Source organism: Polypterus senegalus, chromosome 5 (assembly GCF_016835505.1).
Source record: "Polypterus senegalus isolate Bchr_013 chromosome 5, ASM1683550v1, whole genome shotgun sequence".
NCBI classification, from domain to species: domain Eukaryota; kingdom Metazoa; phylum Chordata; class Cladistia; order Polypteriformes; family Polypteridae; genus Polypterus; species Polypterus senegalus.
The window spans coordinates 81845876-81861652 of NC_053158.1; the positions used below are offsets into that span (position 1 = coordinate 81845876).

General features: G+C 38.2%; 1 protein-coding gene across 1 annotated transcript in view; it reads right to left on the reverse strand.

Moving 5' to 3' along the window:
- The window catches only part of retreg1 (reticulophagy regulator 1), a 102626-nt gene that overhangs the window by 64969 nt on the left and 21880 nt on the right, over window positions 1-15777 (reverse strand). The window contains exon 3 of the mRNA XM_039754890.1: window positions 10204-10234. Coding sequence (XP_039610824.1) covers window positions 10204-10234 — 31 coding nt within the window. The remainder of the gene's footprint in view (window positions 1-10203; window positions 10235-15777) is intronic.

Sequence of the window (15777 nt, forward strand, 5' to 3'; positions counted from 1 at the left end):
TGTACCATAACTTAGTCTTTCTCAATGCTGAGTATACTGTATGTTGTTGTTTCCAGGTAAACAGCATACAGGAGAGTTTAAAGAAAACTTTAGACAGTATTCAACTGGCTGCATCCATCTTCAGCCTGCTTGCTGACAACAGTAGTATGTTATCATAGGAACTAGTTAAACACACAAACCCATGGTAATAACAATAAGATGCAAATGCAAAACAACATAAAGATAAGGAACTGATGATACTTCAATATGCTTTATAAATAGTTACTTCTTACAATTCCTGTAGAAGTTATAATGCACTTTACTACTTGTGGTGGCTCATATTAAGTAAGAAGAATATGGGCTTGTGGGGAGTATGCAAGTTAAAAATTAAATAATTGTTTTATTAAAAAGTAATGCATGAAAAATACAGACATTAAATAATAAATAAAATATACGTTACTCCTTGCTTGTCTATGTGCTTCATTGTCATGTCTTCTTATTGTTTCTCATTCTTTGTTGCTTAAGTAAGTGCCTTTTGCAATGTGCTTGATGGTGAGTAGATGTCATTGCTCTTCTTCTTCGTCTTCATCTTCTTCTTTTTCTTTCTGCCATTATGGTGGTTAGTATTTTGTTTTGCAATCACTTTGCAACAAACACATGACTACAGGATACTTTGCAGTCCTTTATTCGCATCTAATAAAGTTTCAGGTTTAGATAGATAGATAGATAGATAGATAGATAGACAGATAGATAGATAGATAGATAGATAGATAGATAGATAGATAGATAGATAGATACTTTATTAATCCCAAGGGGAAATTCACATAATCCAGCAGCAGTATACTGATACAAAGAAATAATATTAAATTAAACAGTAATAAAAATTAAAAGAATTAAGATAAAATTAATGTTTGCATTTACTCCCCCGGGTGGAATTGAAGAGTCGCATAGTGTGGGGGAGGAACGATCTCCTCAGTCTGTCAGTGGAACAGGACAGTGAAAGCAGTCTGTCACTGAAGCTACTCCTCTGTCTGGAGATGACACTGTTCAGTGGATGCAGTGGATTCTTCATGTTTGACAGGAGTTTGCTTAGTGCCCGTCGTTTAGTAATCAATAAATACAATAAATTCAAAAACAGGATGTTGTTTCTATAAGCATGTTGTTTATACAAGTTAAAGTAAGAAGCCTTTTCAGTCAGAGAGAGGTTGTGTGACATAACAAAAAGCTACGTATAAACCACAGTAAATTCTCCACAAGTTGTTCATACAGGTAAGAACTCACACTTGATTATGAACTCTGAACACGTATCTGATGATCTTCTCGATTGTGGGCATGCACTTCTCCATCTTTGTCATTCTTGTATAGTATATCCTGCAATTGGAACTCAGCAGATGTTCTTCTTCTTCTTCTTCCTACCACAGTATTCTTCATCAAATAATCAACCTTTGTGATTTGCTTCATGCTCAGGAGATGTTGCTGCTCTTCTTTTTCTTCCCACCACGTCTCCTTGCTTAGCAATCTCTCTGCCACAAAAAGCACACAACCACAGGTCTTTGCCGAGGTTTCTGCATCCTCAGATTTTTTAAAACTTCCAGAATGTGTCATAAGCTTTCAATTAAGACCAGGACTAATCGTGTGACAGACGAACAGACCTTGGCATTTTATATATATGAGACACAAAAATAACTGGACTGGGCTTGGGGCTTTCCTGGAAAACCATCTGAAGGTTGGCTGGATGTGAATCATAGAACTCTATCCCCTAATACACACCCTCTCAAACGGTCGACCAGCTACATATATCATGTGAATAGCCCAGTCAGTATTTGCACAACAATCATTATACGAGTTGCCGCTATAATGTCGAGTGAAAAAAATCAAGCCGCGAATCAACATCAAATTTCTTGCGAAATTAAATAAAATGACCACAGAAATTTATGATATGATAAAAACAGTGTACGGTGATAACAGTTTGTCTCACACACAAGTTTTTGAGTGGCACAAACATTTCAAGGAAGGACAAGAAAATGTGGAAGACGTTCAACGGCCAGGTCAAGAAGTGGGTGGGTGCTTCACCAAGACAACACTCCCATGCACAATGCTTATTCCGTAAAGCAGTTGACTGACAAAAACATTCCTGTCCTCGATCATCCTTCCTATTCGCCCAATTTAGCTATGTGTGATTGTTACTTGTTCCCAAAAATCAAAAGTGACCTGAAGGGAACACATTTTTCAATGGATGAAGTGAAGACAGAAACGGCAAGCCTGTTGAAGAGCCTTAGAGCAAGAAGACTTCCAGCACTGTTTCAATCATTGGAAGACACGTATGAGGCGGTGTAGAGATCGGGAGGGGGAGTATATAGAAGGTGACAATGTTTAGAATGGTGTAATTCATCAATAAATATTTTTTTTTACCAATCCAGTAATTTTCGTGTTTCACCTCGTAAATACTGTGTCCAAAAATGATTTTTAAAAATATGTTATAAACCCCATGTAGTTTGCAAGAGTGCCAAGGAAAAATGTAATCTAATATTTTCATGTAAAGTGGAAAGAAAAAAGTTTATGATATAATAGAAGCCAATAGTGACCAATGTTATATAATGTCTAATGATGTAAAAAAAAATCCTTGGAAAAAGAAAAAAACCTCATGTTACTCATGTCGCATAAACCACATGCCTGTGTCACGCACGTGCGATTAGGGGGCCGCGTAAGGACCTAAACTGTAGCGTGAAAGCGCATGCCAGAAGAGATTGGCAGGGTACTAACCTCTCTCTCTTTTATTCTGCAGAAAGAAAGACACACCACCGCCATGATCCTGCTATGTTTTCCTGAACACGCATCACCACTTCCGCCCTCCCTCTGTCGAGTCCTGATGACGTAATCAATCCCAGAATCCATCTCGGTTCCTTCCCAGCATTCATCACTCTTCATTTCCGGTCCCTCACCATAACTCTTCCCCCATTCCGCCATTCTGGCAGTCTCTGTTAGATGAACGATTCTTGTATCAAATCTACTTTGGCTCATTTGTTTGCAGTATACGGGGACGGAAAACCCCAAACCTTTATGCGTATTTTGTCTCTTTATTACACCTGTTATCCAGTCATATATGCAAAATATGCAAAATGCATGCTTTTTTTGCTAAATATTGTTAACTTTATTCTTTCAGAATAATCACCTTTTACCATAAGTAGGAGACTGAAGGCTCATGGGAATGGATTTTTGAATTGAAGACCCAGTTTGACAGTCAATAGTCCTGTCTTCAATTTAAAAACTTCAAAGATGATGTGCACTGATTATTCCAGAAGTATATATTGTGGACTGTGCCGGGCAGTTTATCCCGGCCAAGTCCCCCAAGCCGCCAGATGGAGCCCTCCCTGCAGTATGGAGGTGCCCCTAAGACCAGCAGGGAGTCATGGACTATGTAGTTTTTATTCTCAGCCCTGCTGGATACCACAGGGGCCGCAAGAGGGAGCTGCAGGGAGGACCAGGGACTTATTTGTACACTATGACCTGGAAGTTCGTCATAGGAAGAGCGACGGACTTCCGGGATGAAGAAAAGTACTTTTAACCTGACCCGGAAGTGATACAAGATCACATGGACTGGGGACTAGGAATACTTCCGGGTCAGAGAATATAAAAGGACTGAGGGAACTCCCAGAAGGCGAGCTGAGCTGGGTGGTAGGAGGGCAACGCGTCTGGGAGTGGAGGATTGTGAATATTATTGATTTATTACTGTTATTGTGGTTTATGAATAGTGTGGAGTGGAGGGTGCTTGGTGCACATTATTATAATAAATATAATCTTTGTGGCAATTTTACCAGGTGTTTGGCGTGGTACCTGAGGGTTCAAGGGAGCACTACTGCCCCCTACTGCGACAATATTTAACATTATTTCAGGTATTCTTAGCATACAGCTGAATCTCTGGCATGTGAATTATGCAACATGAGTAAAGTGAGATTTTTTTTCTTTTTTCCATGGACACTTTTCATACCATTTGGCCTTTGAACAGCATTGACCATTATTGACTTCTATTAAATCATAAACCTTTTTCTCTCTATTGTGAACGAAAACAAGAGATTAAATGTTTTCTCTGCCACCACTATAAATTCTTTGGGGTATGTAACATATGAAAAATAATCTGACTTTTGGGTGTAGTATTTCTTTAAGTTGGTCAATGGCACAAAAATAGATACAAATGAAAAATGGTGTAAATATCAGTGAGGATGAGTCTGCATGTACCAACGTTTTTTGAATTTATGCTGACATGCCTAAAGCTTTTGCATGAAAAAACAAACAGCATTCATTTCTGGATGCACACCTTGATCGCACCAGGGCACACGTCAACTTCTGTTTCATAAGTCTTAAAGCACATCAGTCATAGGCTATTGTTAGTTGGATTTAATAATATTACATGTAGAAGAAAACAAATTTAAGGCACGATATTTATAACAAAAGGGGTTCGATATTTAAAGTCTGTAAAAAATTCAGTTTGATACCCGTAAATGCCAATAGGGACTCTTCTCTGTTGGGACCTTCAGCAAGGCCCTTAACCTGCAATTGCTAAGCGCTTTGAGTAGTGAGAAAAGTGCTATATAAATGCAAAGAATTAATTATTACTTCACCAAGTTTGTGTTGACAATTTTTGAAACACACAATGAAAAGATCTAGATGGTTAAGTCTTAAAGGATTTACTTTTAAGGGCCGAGAATGACGAGAGCTCAGAAAAGAGCATTTATATGACTCAATCATTTTTGGTGAACTTTGTTATTAATACTGTTGTGATTATTCTAAAGCAGAAAGGCCTAAACTGAAAAATTATCTTTACACTCACCAATACTTAAAATGAATTCAGTAATTTAACAAAATATAAATAAATTAACCAAATACAAAAGTTCAATAATAAAAAATAAAAAACAAGGTAAACAAGAAGAAAATAAACTGAAACTAAGAAAAAAAATAATGATATGGAACAGAAGCAATTATTAACATTGTAACAGAAAGGCGCTATACAGTAATCTCTCGCTATATCGCGCTTCGACTTTCGCGGCTTCACTCTATCGCGGATTTTATATGAAAGCATAACTAAATATATAACACAGATTTTTTTGTGCTTCGTGGGTTCTGCAGACAATGTGTCTTTTTACTTCCTGTACATGCTTCCTCAGTTGGTTTGCCCAGTTGATTTCATACAAGGAATGCTATTGGCGGATGACTGAGAAGCTAACCAATCACAGCATGCAGTTAAGTTCTCCTGACTGAGAAGCTAACCAATCAGAGCATGCAGTTAAGTTCCTGCCTGCTGAATGCAGTGTTAACCAGGAAGTCTTGTCTCGCTCATTCAGCATAAACGTGTTTCTCTGTGTAAAGAGTTGTGCTCTTTTGTGTTTATCTTTGTGCATAGTCAAGCCCTTCATTATGGCTCCAAAACGATCTGCTACTGCTTCAGGGGCCATGCCCAAGTGCAAACGGAAGATGTTAATGATTGCCGAAAAGGTAAACGTTTTGGATTTGTTGAAGGCTACAATTCTTTTTATTTAAAAAGTAGGAAAGGAATATAAGATCTACGGCCGCAGTGTCCTTTTAACCAGGGTGCAAAACGAGTTGTAAGTGGATGTAATAAGGCAGTAGTCTGGATGGAATCTGCTTTAGGGATTTGCATTGAAGACTGCCAGAAGAAGAACAACGGCAGTGCTACACAATCGCCTGAAGTGGCTCCTTTGGAAGAACTGTAACGCTCTACTTTGTTGTTCAGTAAAATAAAACTCATTGTTATCGGACAAGTCATCGTGTCATTGTTGGTGAGTAACCATAATTAATTTTCTACTTACAGTACTTAGTACATGTACGTACGTTTAGTGTCACTGTACACACATTTACTGTATACTATTTTTCTTGCATTGTACGTATTTATTGCTGGTGGCCTGTCTATCGTAACGGCTGTAACATATGTGATATCTATATATATATATTGTGAGACACTTAATATCTTTAAAATAATATTTAGGTGTTACTGTATATAAACAGTGTGTTTATATACATAATTTCAATGAATCTTACCTAATATCTAAGAGAATACAAAGGGATTATGCTGTATAACTGTGCAGGGAATATTTATAAACAGTGTGGGAGAGTTTATAAGGGCTTAAAATATATAAAAATAACCATACAAACATATGGTTTCTACTTCGTGGATTTTCACCTATCGCTGGGGGGTCTGGAACCCAACCCCCGCGATCGAGGAGGGATTACTGTATTGGCGCCTGACCCGACACAGACAGACACGGGAGGCACACTGTTAAAACAAATGTTTTATTTCAATTTCTTTGCCTGTGGGCAACGCCTTCCCCGTCCCCACAGCCACAACACAGTCCCACAAACAAAAACACAACACCAAACTCTTCCTCTTCTTTCTCCATCACTTCTCTTTATCAAGCTTTGTCTCCCTCCTCCCGACTCTGGCTGCCGAGTGGTGGCTGCTGGCTCCTTTTATAACACAAAAAACACTGCCCATAAGGACCCAGCAGCTCCTGCTGCAGCACCCCCTGCAGGCGACTGAGGATCCCAACAGGGCTGCACCAAACTCCAACTCTCATGAAGCCCTGCGGGAGGCCGAAGCACCGTTGCAACTCAGGGTAGTTGCCATCTAGCGTCCTGGGGAAGGTATTGGGTAGCCCATGCTTGCTCCCCCAAAAGATATACTGAAGAGGCATCCCGGCCAAGCATGGATCCCGGCCGTCCACCACAACATCTAAGTTAATTATCCACAGTATCCAAAAATCACTGATCCTAAGTACCAAATAATGACTTAAGAACCAGTAAATTCAAAAGCCAAAATGTTCAAAAGACCACAAACCTTACTCAAAAGAGAGAAGCAGGAGCTGAAGGACAAAGACTAAAATGCAGACTAATGTCAGAGCAAAGCGCCTGTGGCAGCTGGTGTCTTAAACAAGCCTCTCAGGAAACTGCAGCTGCAATGATCACAGCACATGAGAGCTGCAATTCAAAAAAATTACAAAGAAAATTACAATAATGGGTAAGGGTCTGGGGAAAATAAAAAACACAGTTAAATAAAATGCAAAGAAGACAAAGGTAAGAAGTAGGAGAAACAATAAACACAAAAAATAATGTAAAAAAAATGCAAGATACACCTTACAAATTGTGGTATATGGCTGGCCGTTCATCCCAGCCAATACCCCCACGCCGACAGATGGAGCCCTCCCGGCAACATGGAGGTGCCCTGAATTCCAACAGGGCATTATGGACCTTGGAGTTTTTCTTCACAGCCCTGCTGGATACAGCAGGCGCCGCCAGGGGACGCTGCAGGGAGGCCCAGGGACATCTATTATCCACATGGCCCGGGAGTAATTCACAATCACGGAAACGGAAGAAATGATATACTTCCAGGCTGAGGAGAAGAGGAGTCTTGATCTGACCCAGAAGTGCCAAGAATCACATGGACTAGGAGGATCAGAAGCACTTCTGGGTCAAGGACTATAAAAGACTGTGGGAGATCCCAGACAGGCGAGCTGAGTTGGGAGGAAGGGAACAACGCGTCTGGGTGTGGAGGATTGATTATTGTTATTATTATTGTATTGATGTATGAGTATTGTGGAGTGGAGGGTGCTTTGTGTACTGTATTGTCCGAATAAATGTAATTATTGGACTTTTATCTGGTGTTTGGCGTCTGATCCGAGGGTTCAAGGGGACGACAGCGCCCCCTATCTGTCACAAGATATAATTGTTATTCCAGATTTTAGACATCAATTTAGGGAAAGCTAAAGACAGCAACAGCCTTGAAGGAACACAACTTTGGCATAAGCACAGAAACATATAATTACCAGCTGAGCCATAGAACCAAAAGTCATAGGCTACACATAACAAGCCAGCACTGAAATATCGGCTAGCATAAAACGTTTAAAAAGTATACACAAGAAAAAATGCAATCATAGAACAAGTTCAGCCCTTTGCACACATGTCCTTTTAATATAATACTAAGTAACGAAGTACAACTGACATAAATGATGCCAATTGCCATATGTGCAGATACCAAATTTTTGATCAATTATGAGCCACTAAATTTTACATAAATTACCAGTTAACCATCCAAAGAATCTACTAGAACTTCACATGTATCAGGAGGACCCTGTAATAGCATTTACACATTCAATCCCAAGTCAGGGTGTGGGGACCTTAAAAGTTGAACAAAATGTACGCAATCACAGACTTCAGCCTTAATCATCTAAACAGATGGACTTGGGACATGAATACCACTATGAAGCCTAAAGAACTGCTGAGGGAAACTCAAAGGAGTATAGATCTGAAGATGTTTGCTGTTGAAATGTTTTCACTGAAGTAATTCTATGTATTCACCAACTCACTGTTGCTTGACTGCCAAGTAAGAGAATGGCTTCTTTACTATGAAAAAACACAGCATAGTCTCATCTGGTGGAAACCAGTCTAATAATGTTCTCCTCGCTATGGACAGAGAGTAGCTCCATTATTTCAGGATGTGTCCAGTTTCTTGACACACTTCAAATGGTTAACTCTAGAAAACAAACTTCTGCCAGAAATAAAACCAGATGTAAACTCTGATTCGACATCACCTAAACCTCTCTTCATTAGTTCCCTTGATCCACTAGAAATTCAGTGCACTGTGCATGTAGCCCACTGAAATACTTTGTGTGCCCAAGCCACCAAATTTTAAATTTGTTCACACGTAAACAGAAAGAGAAAACTCCTGTGAATTCATCCAGACTAAGATGTAATCAGTGCAGAACTTGAACATTTTGTACGTTCATAGGGGAACCCACCCACACGTTGACTGCAAGTGTTTAGTTTACTGGCTAAACCTGAAGCTCTGTGTCTACATCAAACAAAGTACAATTATTCCATAATAAATAACTGCCTAAATAACTGCATTCATAGTTCTATGTGTATTTGTTTCACTGCCCATTCTCCACGATTTTTTTTTACTATTATTTTATCTTTGAAAAGCAAAACATTACAATGGCATACTGCTCAATTAAACAAAAAGCAGTAACATAAGAGATCATTTACCTCAAAATCAATCCAAAGAAAACAAACGAAAAACAGAAATACAAAGGAAAAAAACTTAAACAAAAATTCAAATCCCACACAAGAGAAAAAGAAGAGCCACAATCCCATCTAACTGTTTAAATATAATAGAACAATTAATAGCATAAGACAGTTAATTACATGCCAAGCATGCTTATTATTCTAAAATTATATTAATGAATTCTTGCCATGTTTAAAAAACATTTTGGACACTGCCTCTAGGACAGAATTTGATATTTTTTAATGTGAGATAATGTAGAATGTCATGTACCCACTGAGTTATAAAAGGCTGGCAACGATTCTTCCATTTAAGGATGATAAGTCTGCATGAAAGTAGTGTGGTACAGGATATTTGAATCAATTTATTCCTTTGCACTTCAATCACATCCAAGAGTGCACTAAATATAACTGTTAATAGATTAGGAGTGATTGTGACATTAAGATCGTCTAAGAAGCATGTAAAGATTTTTGTCCAAAATTATATTAATTTAGTGTTTTCTCAAAAAACATTCAGCCCAGTGATGTTGCAGCTAATTTGCAATGTTCTCCACACGTCTATGCACATTTGTCTCCTGGTACTAAACTTTTCCTCCCACATTCCCAAAAGTGTCCTGGCTAGGTTTAATTGCCAATGCTGAAGTGACACTTTGTGAGTTTGGGTGTGTGTGTTAATGGGCTTGGCGATGGACTGGCACCTTGTGGATCAGTGCTTCCTTGATAGGCATAGCCTGGCATGATCCAGAATTGCATTAAGGTGTCTTGAGAATGTCCAGTTATTTTTATTTAGATTTTTACTTTGATATTCTGGAATTCAAGGGTATACGGTGCTGTGAAACAAAATACTAGTGATTGAATATAAATATGTGCATACATTAAAAAACGCATAATGCAAGCATCCAACCCTACTTCTTTTTAAATCTTTTTGCAAGTCTTTTCAATACTGAGGTCTTATCTAGAAAAATATGATGTGCTTTATGATAATGATAGCACCACATTGCACTGATTAAACCAGAAACTAACTTTAAATGGTGAAACCTCGGTCATTGTAAAAGAGGATAATAAATGCCATAATGGCCAAACACAAGCAGATTCAGACATTGTAGTTTACCTGCATTTTCGACTAATGTAGCGTATTCTACAGGATGGTCTTACCTTTTGCTGAGACTTCGCCACAGCTGGGCACCTGAGGAAATATAAAAGAAGTGTCATCATCATGTTTCTAAAGTTGCAGCTTTATCAGTTCAGATCAGTTATTAGAAGAATCTCCTGTGAACAGTCAGCATTCAAAGCTGCTACACTTAGAGCACTGGACAGATATTTTGCCACAAGCAGACTTCAAGCACTGCTTACAATTATATTCATTGCTGATTTGTGTCTAGTCCATTACAAATGAATTTTAGTGAATCCTTCCTGTTAAAAATGTCCTAATTACACAAAGCATTAGTGAGATTCAAAGACTTTATGGTGCATCTACAGCACTGACCTAAGGCTAAAGTCCTTGTAGTTACCTTTTAAATGGTAGAGCTAAAAAAAAGAATATAGTAACTGTAGAGGACAATATGCACGGAACAGCTAAACATTCTCTAAAATGTTTTCCATGTAACTATTCAATATTTCAGATACCCTTCATTTGATGCAAACCCAAGCCATTCTACTGCGCATAATCAGAAAATAGGGTTTTTGTCTGTTCAGCAAGTTCATGAGCCAACTTTTTGACCAAATAAATGGTCAATGAAAGGTGAAAAAGTCTGAGAAAGCATTGTCTGGTGAGTGTTCAAAGCAAAGTATTGCATGGGTTATATAGTACAGAGAGAATTACATGCTAGACGGAGACTGAGTCGGTTAAGTCTGAATTGGTGGCTGTGGATTATAATGCAACAAGTAAGGCCTCGACCATGGCAGCTTTACAGACATGATCGTCATGGAGTGTCACATATGCAGAACCACAACCTCACCATTGGTCCTGTGGAATCATTAGCTGATTTTCTTCCATTCTGCATGAAAACACAAGATTAAAAATGTGTCTCGGGTTCCACTATAAAATGTGAGGGGTAATTTGGGCCATTTTCGGGTATTACGGTAGGATAATATAAGACATCAAATTAACTGTTTTAAAGAGTTTAGAGCTAGAGGAGTCTCCATGCAAGCCATTTAGTATAGGACACCATAATGGATTTTCCATTGCTTAATGCAGTATTTCCTAATCTCGGTCCTCTGGGCACACTGTGGCTGCAGGTTTTTGTTCCAACCAGCTTCTGTTTTCAATTGGACTCCTGGGCTAATTAAGTGATGTGTTATTTCCCAAGTTCAGTGTTTTGGTAACAATATAGAAATTAGAAAACTAAGTTTGGTAAAGGGGCGGCACAGTGGCGCAGTGGTAGCGCTGCTGCCTTACAGTTAGGAGACCCGGGTTTGCTTCCTGGGTCCTCCCTGCGTGGAGTTTGCATGTTGTCCCCGTGTCTGCGTGGGTTTCCTCCCACAGTCCAAAGACATGCAGGTTAGGTGAACTGGCGATTCTAAATTGTCCCTAATGTGTGCTTGGTGTGTGGGTGTGGCTGTGTGTGTCCTGCGGTGGGTTGGCGCCCTGCCTGGGATTGGTTCCAGCAGACCCCTGTGACCCAGTGTTCGGATTCAACGGGTTGGAAAATGGATGGATGAAGTTTGGTAAATATTTATAAATATATTTAAATGTACCAAGCAGTTATATGGGAATAATGTATTTTCATCTTGATTTTCATTCTACTTTTATAGGTGTTCTAATTGTTTAATTAATCCATTATTTACTAATTAGTGGGTCTGATGCTAAAGTACTTGCAGCCTTTGATTATTCAGTGTTGTTTGTCAGCATGTCTGCTCTGCTCGTTTTTAATTGTCATTAATAAGATACAAACACAGGGGGGGAAAACTGCACAGAGAAAGGGCAAAATATAATGAAATCAACAAAAGAGAATTAAGCATTTAAATTTATAGCAAAAGCAGAAATATTTCTAAATGTCTTATACTGTAAATGTGAAAATTATGCTGCTGTGCTTTTCTGAATGTAAAGAGAAAAAAAATACCAGCTAATTAAACGAGATCAGTGCTATCAGGTGTTGTCACTGATTAAGAATCTGGTTGGAACAAAAACCTGCAGGCACAGTGGGGCCACAGGGCCGAGGCTGGGAAACACTGGCTTAATGTGTCTAATGTGGTGCTACTCCATCGACTGCTGTTAGTGTCAGCGGAGCGCAAGTGATTTTAGATCAAAGCTATCTGACAGAGATGCAGTATGCACTTATTTTAGCCCCAAATGCTTTGAGTGTAAAATATTTTCAAAACATATGAAAAAGTGAGGTAGACACTTGATCGCCATTCTGATCTTGTCACGGGTACATCTGAGACAGTTTTAAATAATGTGCACTATTTGTGCATAATGCGTATTTTTATCAGAATTATGGCATGTTTTTTACAGATTGAAGATGAATGAATTTTATGGATGAATGAGTTCCATTTCTTATCAAAAATTCTAACTGAAACATTCTTTTATTATGCAGCTGTTTTCCCATTACAGTCCTATGGGTTGATTTGTGTATGTCTGCTGGCAGTAGGCAGCCTTTTGCAAATGTCTGTTTGTTATTGCTGTGGTGGGCTGGCGCCCTGCTCGGGGTTTGTTTCCTGCCTTGCGCCCTGTGTTGGCTGGGGTTGGCTCCAGCCGTCCCCCGTGACCCAGTAGTTAGGATATAGCGGGTTGGATAATGGATGGATGGATGTTTGTTATTGCAATGACGGCAGTCCACTGGCTTTGAGTCAAGTTAGTTAATGAAATACTAAACAATATTAATATTTTTAGATAGATAGATAGATAGATAGATAGATAGATAGATAGATAGATAGATAGATAGATAGATAGATAGATAGATAGATACTTTATTAATCCCTGGGGGAAATTCACAATTTTAATGAACTACTGTGAATTCACTTAAATTATAATAATATTGTCTAGTGAAGAACATGCAATTTAAAACATGACGTTAACATGAGATATGAAAATTTCATGGTTTTGATTTGCATTATGGTACTATTCTAAGTGGAAACACTGACATAAAGCCTAACTCTTGCCTTACAGAGCCCTCGAGGCCCTGAATGTAGGCTAAGAATGTATAAACCATATGAGGGAATACACTAGGAACCTAAACACAAGTTTAGAGACAGAGTTCACAGTGCCTGTGTTAATTATGAAGCATAGCTCTACACAGCAAAAACAGCCACAAAGACCGAAAAATAATTGCCAGATGCTACACCTGTTCTCAACTTGCCAAAGTCTCCACAAGCTAACATTTAGACAGTTATGGCCTTCAAACAGTGTAATTTTAACATTTCAACAATATTAAGAACACAAGAAGCATGTTGATAAGGACAAGCTATTTAGTCCAACACAGCATATCATTTTTCTATGCAACAATCTTTACAAAACCTCATCAAAGTAGCATACCAATATTAATATAAGTCACAAGAATGCGGTACTTTTTAGCACTGGGACTTAGTTCATAAGTATATTAGCCAGAGCATAATGACCTCCATCTTGCACTGCTTTAAATAAATTCTCAAATAAAAAAATCAGACAATCCTGAAATTCTGCTATTAATTTAGACACAGGTATTTTTACGTTGAAGTAAGCACAATAAGCGTATTGCTCCCACTCCACTTCCAGTTACTAATCACTCCTTTTATTTTTGTTTGCTCTGGCCAGTATCTTGCAGAGGCACCCTGTGAACCTGCCAACTGACCACATTACTCTGCAGCTATGTTTAATGCTGGAAAGGATGAAGGGTACTATCAATAAAATGACAAAAATCTTCTAGGACATTTTATTGTATGTAGGTAACAGTGAGGAACTGTATCAGATTTAATTCATGTAGAATGCACAAGTAGGGCTGGGTAGACCATCAGCCTTGCAACCACTAGATACGTATTTCCCCAGCCTTCATGCTAGATGGAGTTTTTGTTTTTCTAACCTACCTGACCACAGCATATGCTTTTAATTCAGACACTGCCTTTTTCCATTGTAATCATTACAAAATTACAGTATAATCTAATAATGTTTTTTGATGGATTTGATGAGATGCTTTCACAGCTATTTGGTGCAAGTTAGATCATCAGGAAAAGCTAAGCTTCAGCACCTCTTTTTAGGTGTTTTGGGCTGGCACTAAGTTCAAGGAAACATTATCATGTGGAAAAGGGAAAGACTTTTTAATGTCAATCATTGAAACATTTATTTATATGGGATTTGTCATTGCATGCACCACCTAAAGGTTTCCAGTTTCCAAAACTGAATGTGGTTAAGGCAACACTGGGAGAACCCTGAGGTAGTCTTATTTATTAAGAACCAAATGAGAAGTGTCACTGAGTTGTGAAGTGAAAACCAACCAACCAACACTCAAAGAAAATTGTCATTTTAATTTTATGAACTGATACTCCAAACTATGGGCCATCATTTTTATCTCTCTACTAGCTGAAATACCCAGCGTTACCCGGGAGGAAAATAAAGTTTTAATTATTTGAGAAAAACATAATTAAAAAAAAAAAACAACTTTAAAAATAAAAATAAATTAACAAACAATAAAGACTCACTAATGTCCTTGTCTTGGGGTTTTGTATGTATGTTATCATCCAGTTGACGCTCGGAACCGGCCAACTCTATTTAATTTGAAAAGCAAAAGTGGCGCATTGCTGCTTAAACATAAAGAATGCTGGCAGTCACCTGGTATATACTAACTGTGTAAGCTGTGTTGTTAAAAGCACGGGATCCTACAAAGTATTGAAATCATCAGAACTACTCTGGGCACCTCTCTGATAGAAGGATTCTTGTTGCCGATGTGCTCGCATCGTTTGTGCATTAGCAGCTAAGCGACTGTCTTTCTTAGGATGTTTCCTTTTGCTGATGTGCTGGCCTCCCCCCAACTCTACGCCTCACATCCGGGCTGGACAGACACACACACTTGCGTAATTTCAAACGCAAAAGGGGCCTGGTGGTGAGAACTGGAGAGGATCTGCAAGGAGGAATGGCAGAGGATCCCCAAATCCAGGTGTGAAAAACTTGTTGCATCTTTCCCAAGAAGACTCATGGCTGTATTAGCTCAAAAGGGTGCTTCTACTAAATACTGAGCAAAGGGTCTGAATACTTAGGACCATGTGATATTTCAGTTTTTCTTTTTTAACAAATCTGCAACAATTTCAAAAATTCTTTTTTTGTCTGTCAATATGGGGTGCTGTGTGTACATTAATGAGGGAAAAAATTAATTTAAATGATTTTAGCAAATGGCTGCAATATAACAAAGAGTGAAAAATTGAAGGGGGTCTGAATACTTTCCGTACCCACTGTATATATATATATGTATATATAGATATATAGATATGTGTATGTGTAGATATGTGTATATGTAGATATGTTTATATGTATATGTTTATATGTGTGTGTGTCTGTGTGGGTGTGTGTGTGTGTATAATACTGAATACTTTCCGTACCCACTGTATATACACATATCAACATATATATATATATATATATATATATATATATATATATATATATATATATATATATATATATATATATATATATATATATATACACATACATAGACATACATACATACACACACACATATACATATATACATACATACATACATACAGATAAATATTTATATATACACACATACACATACATATATATATACACATACA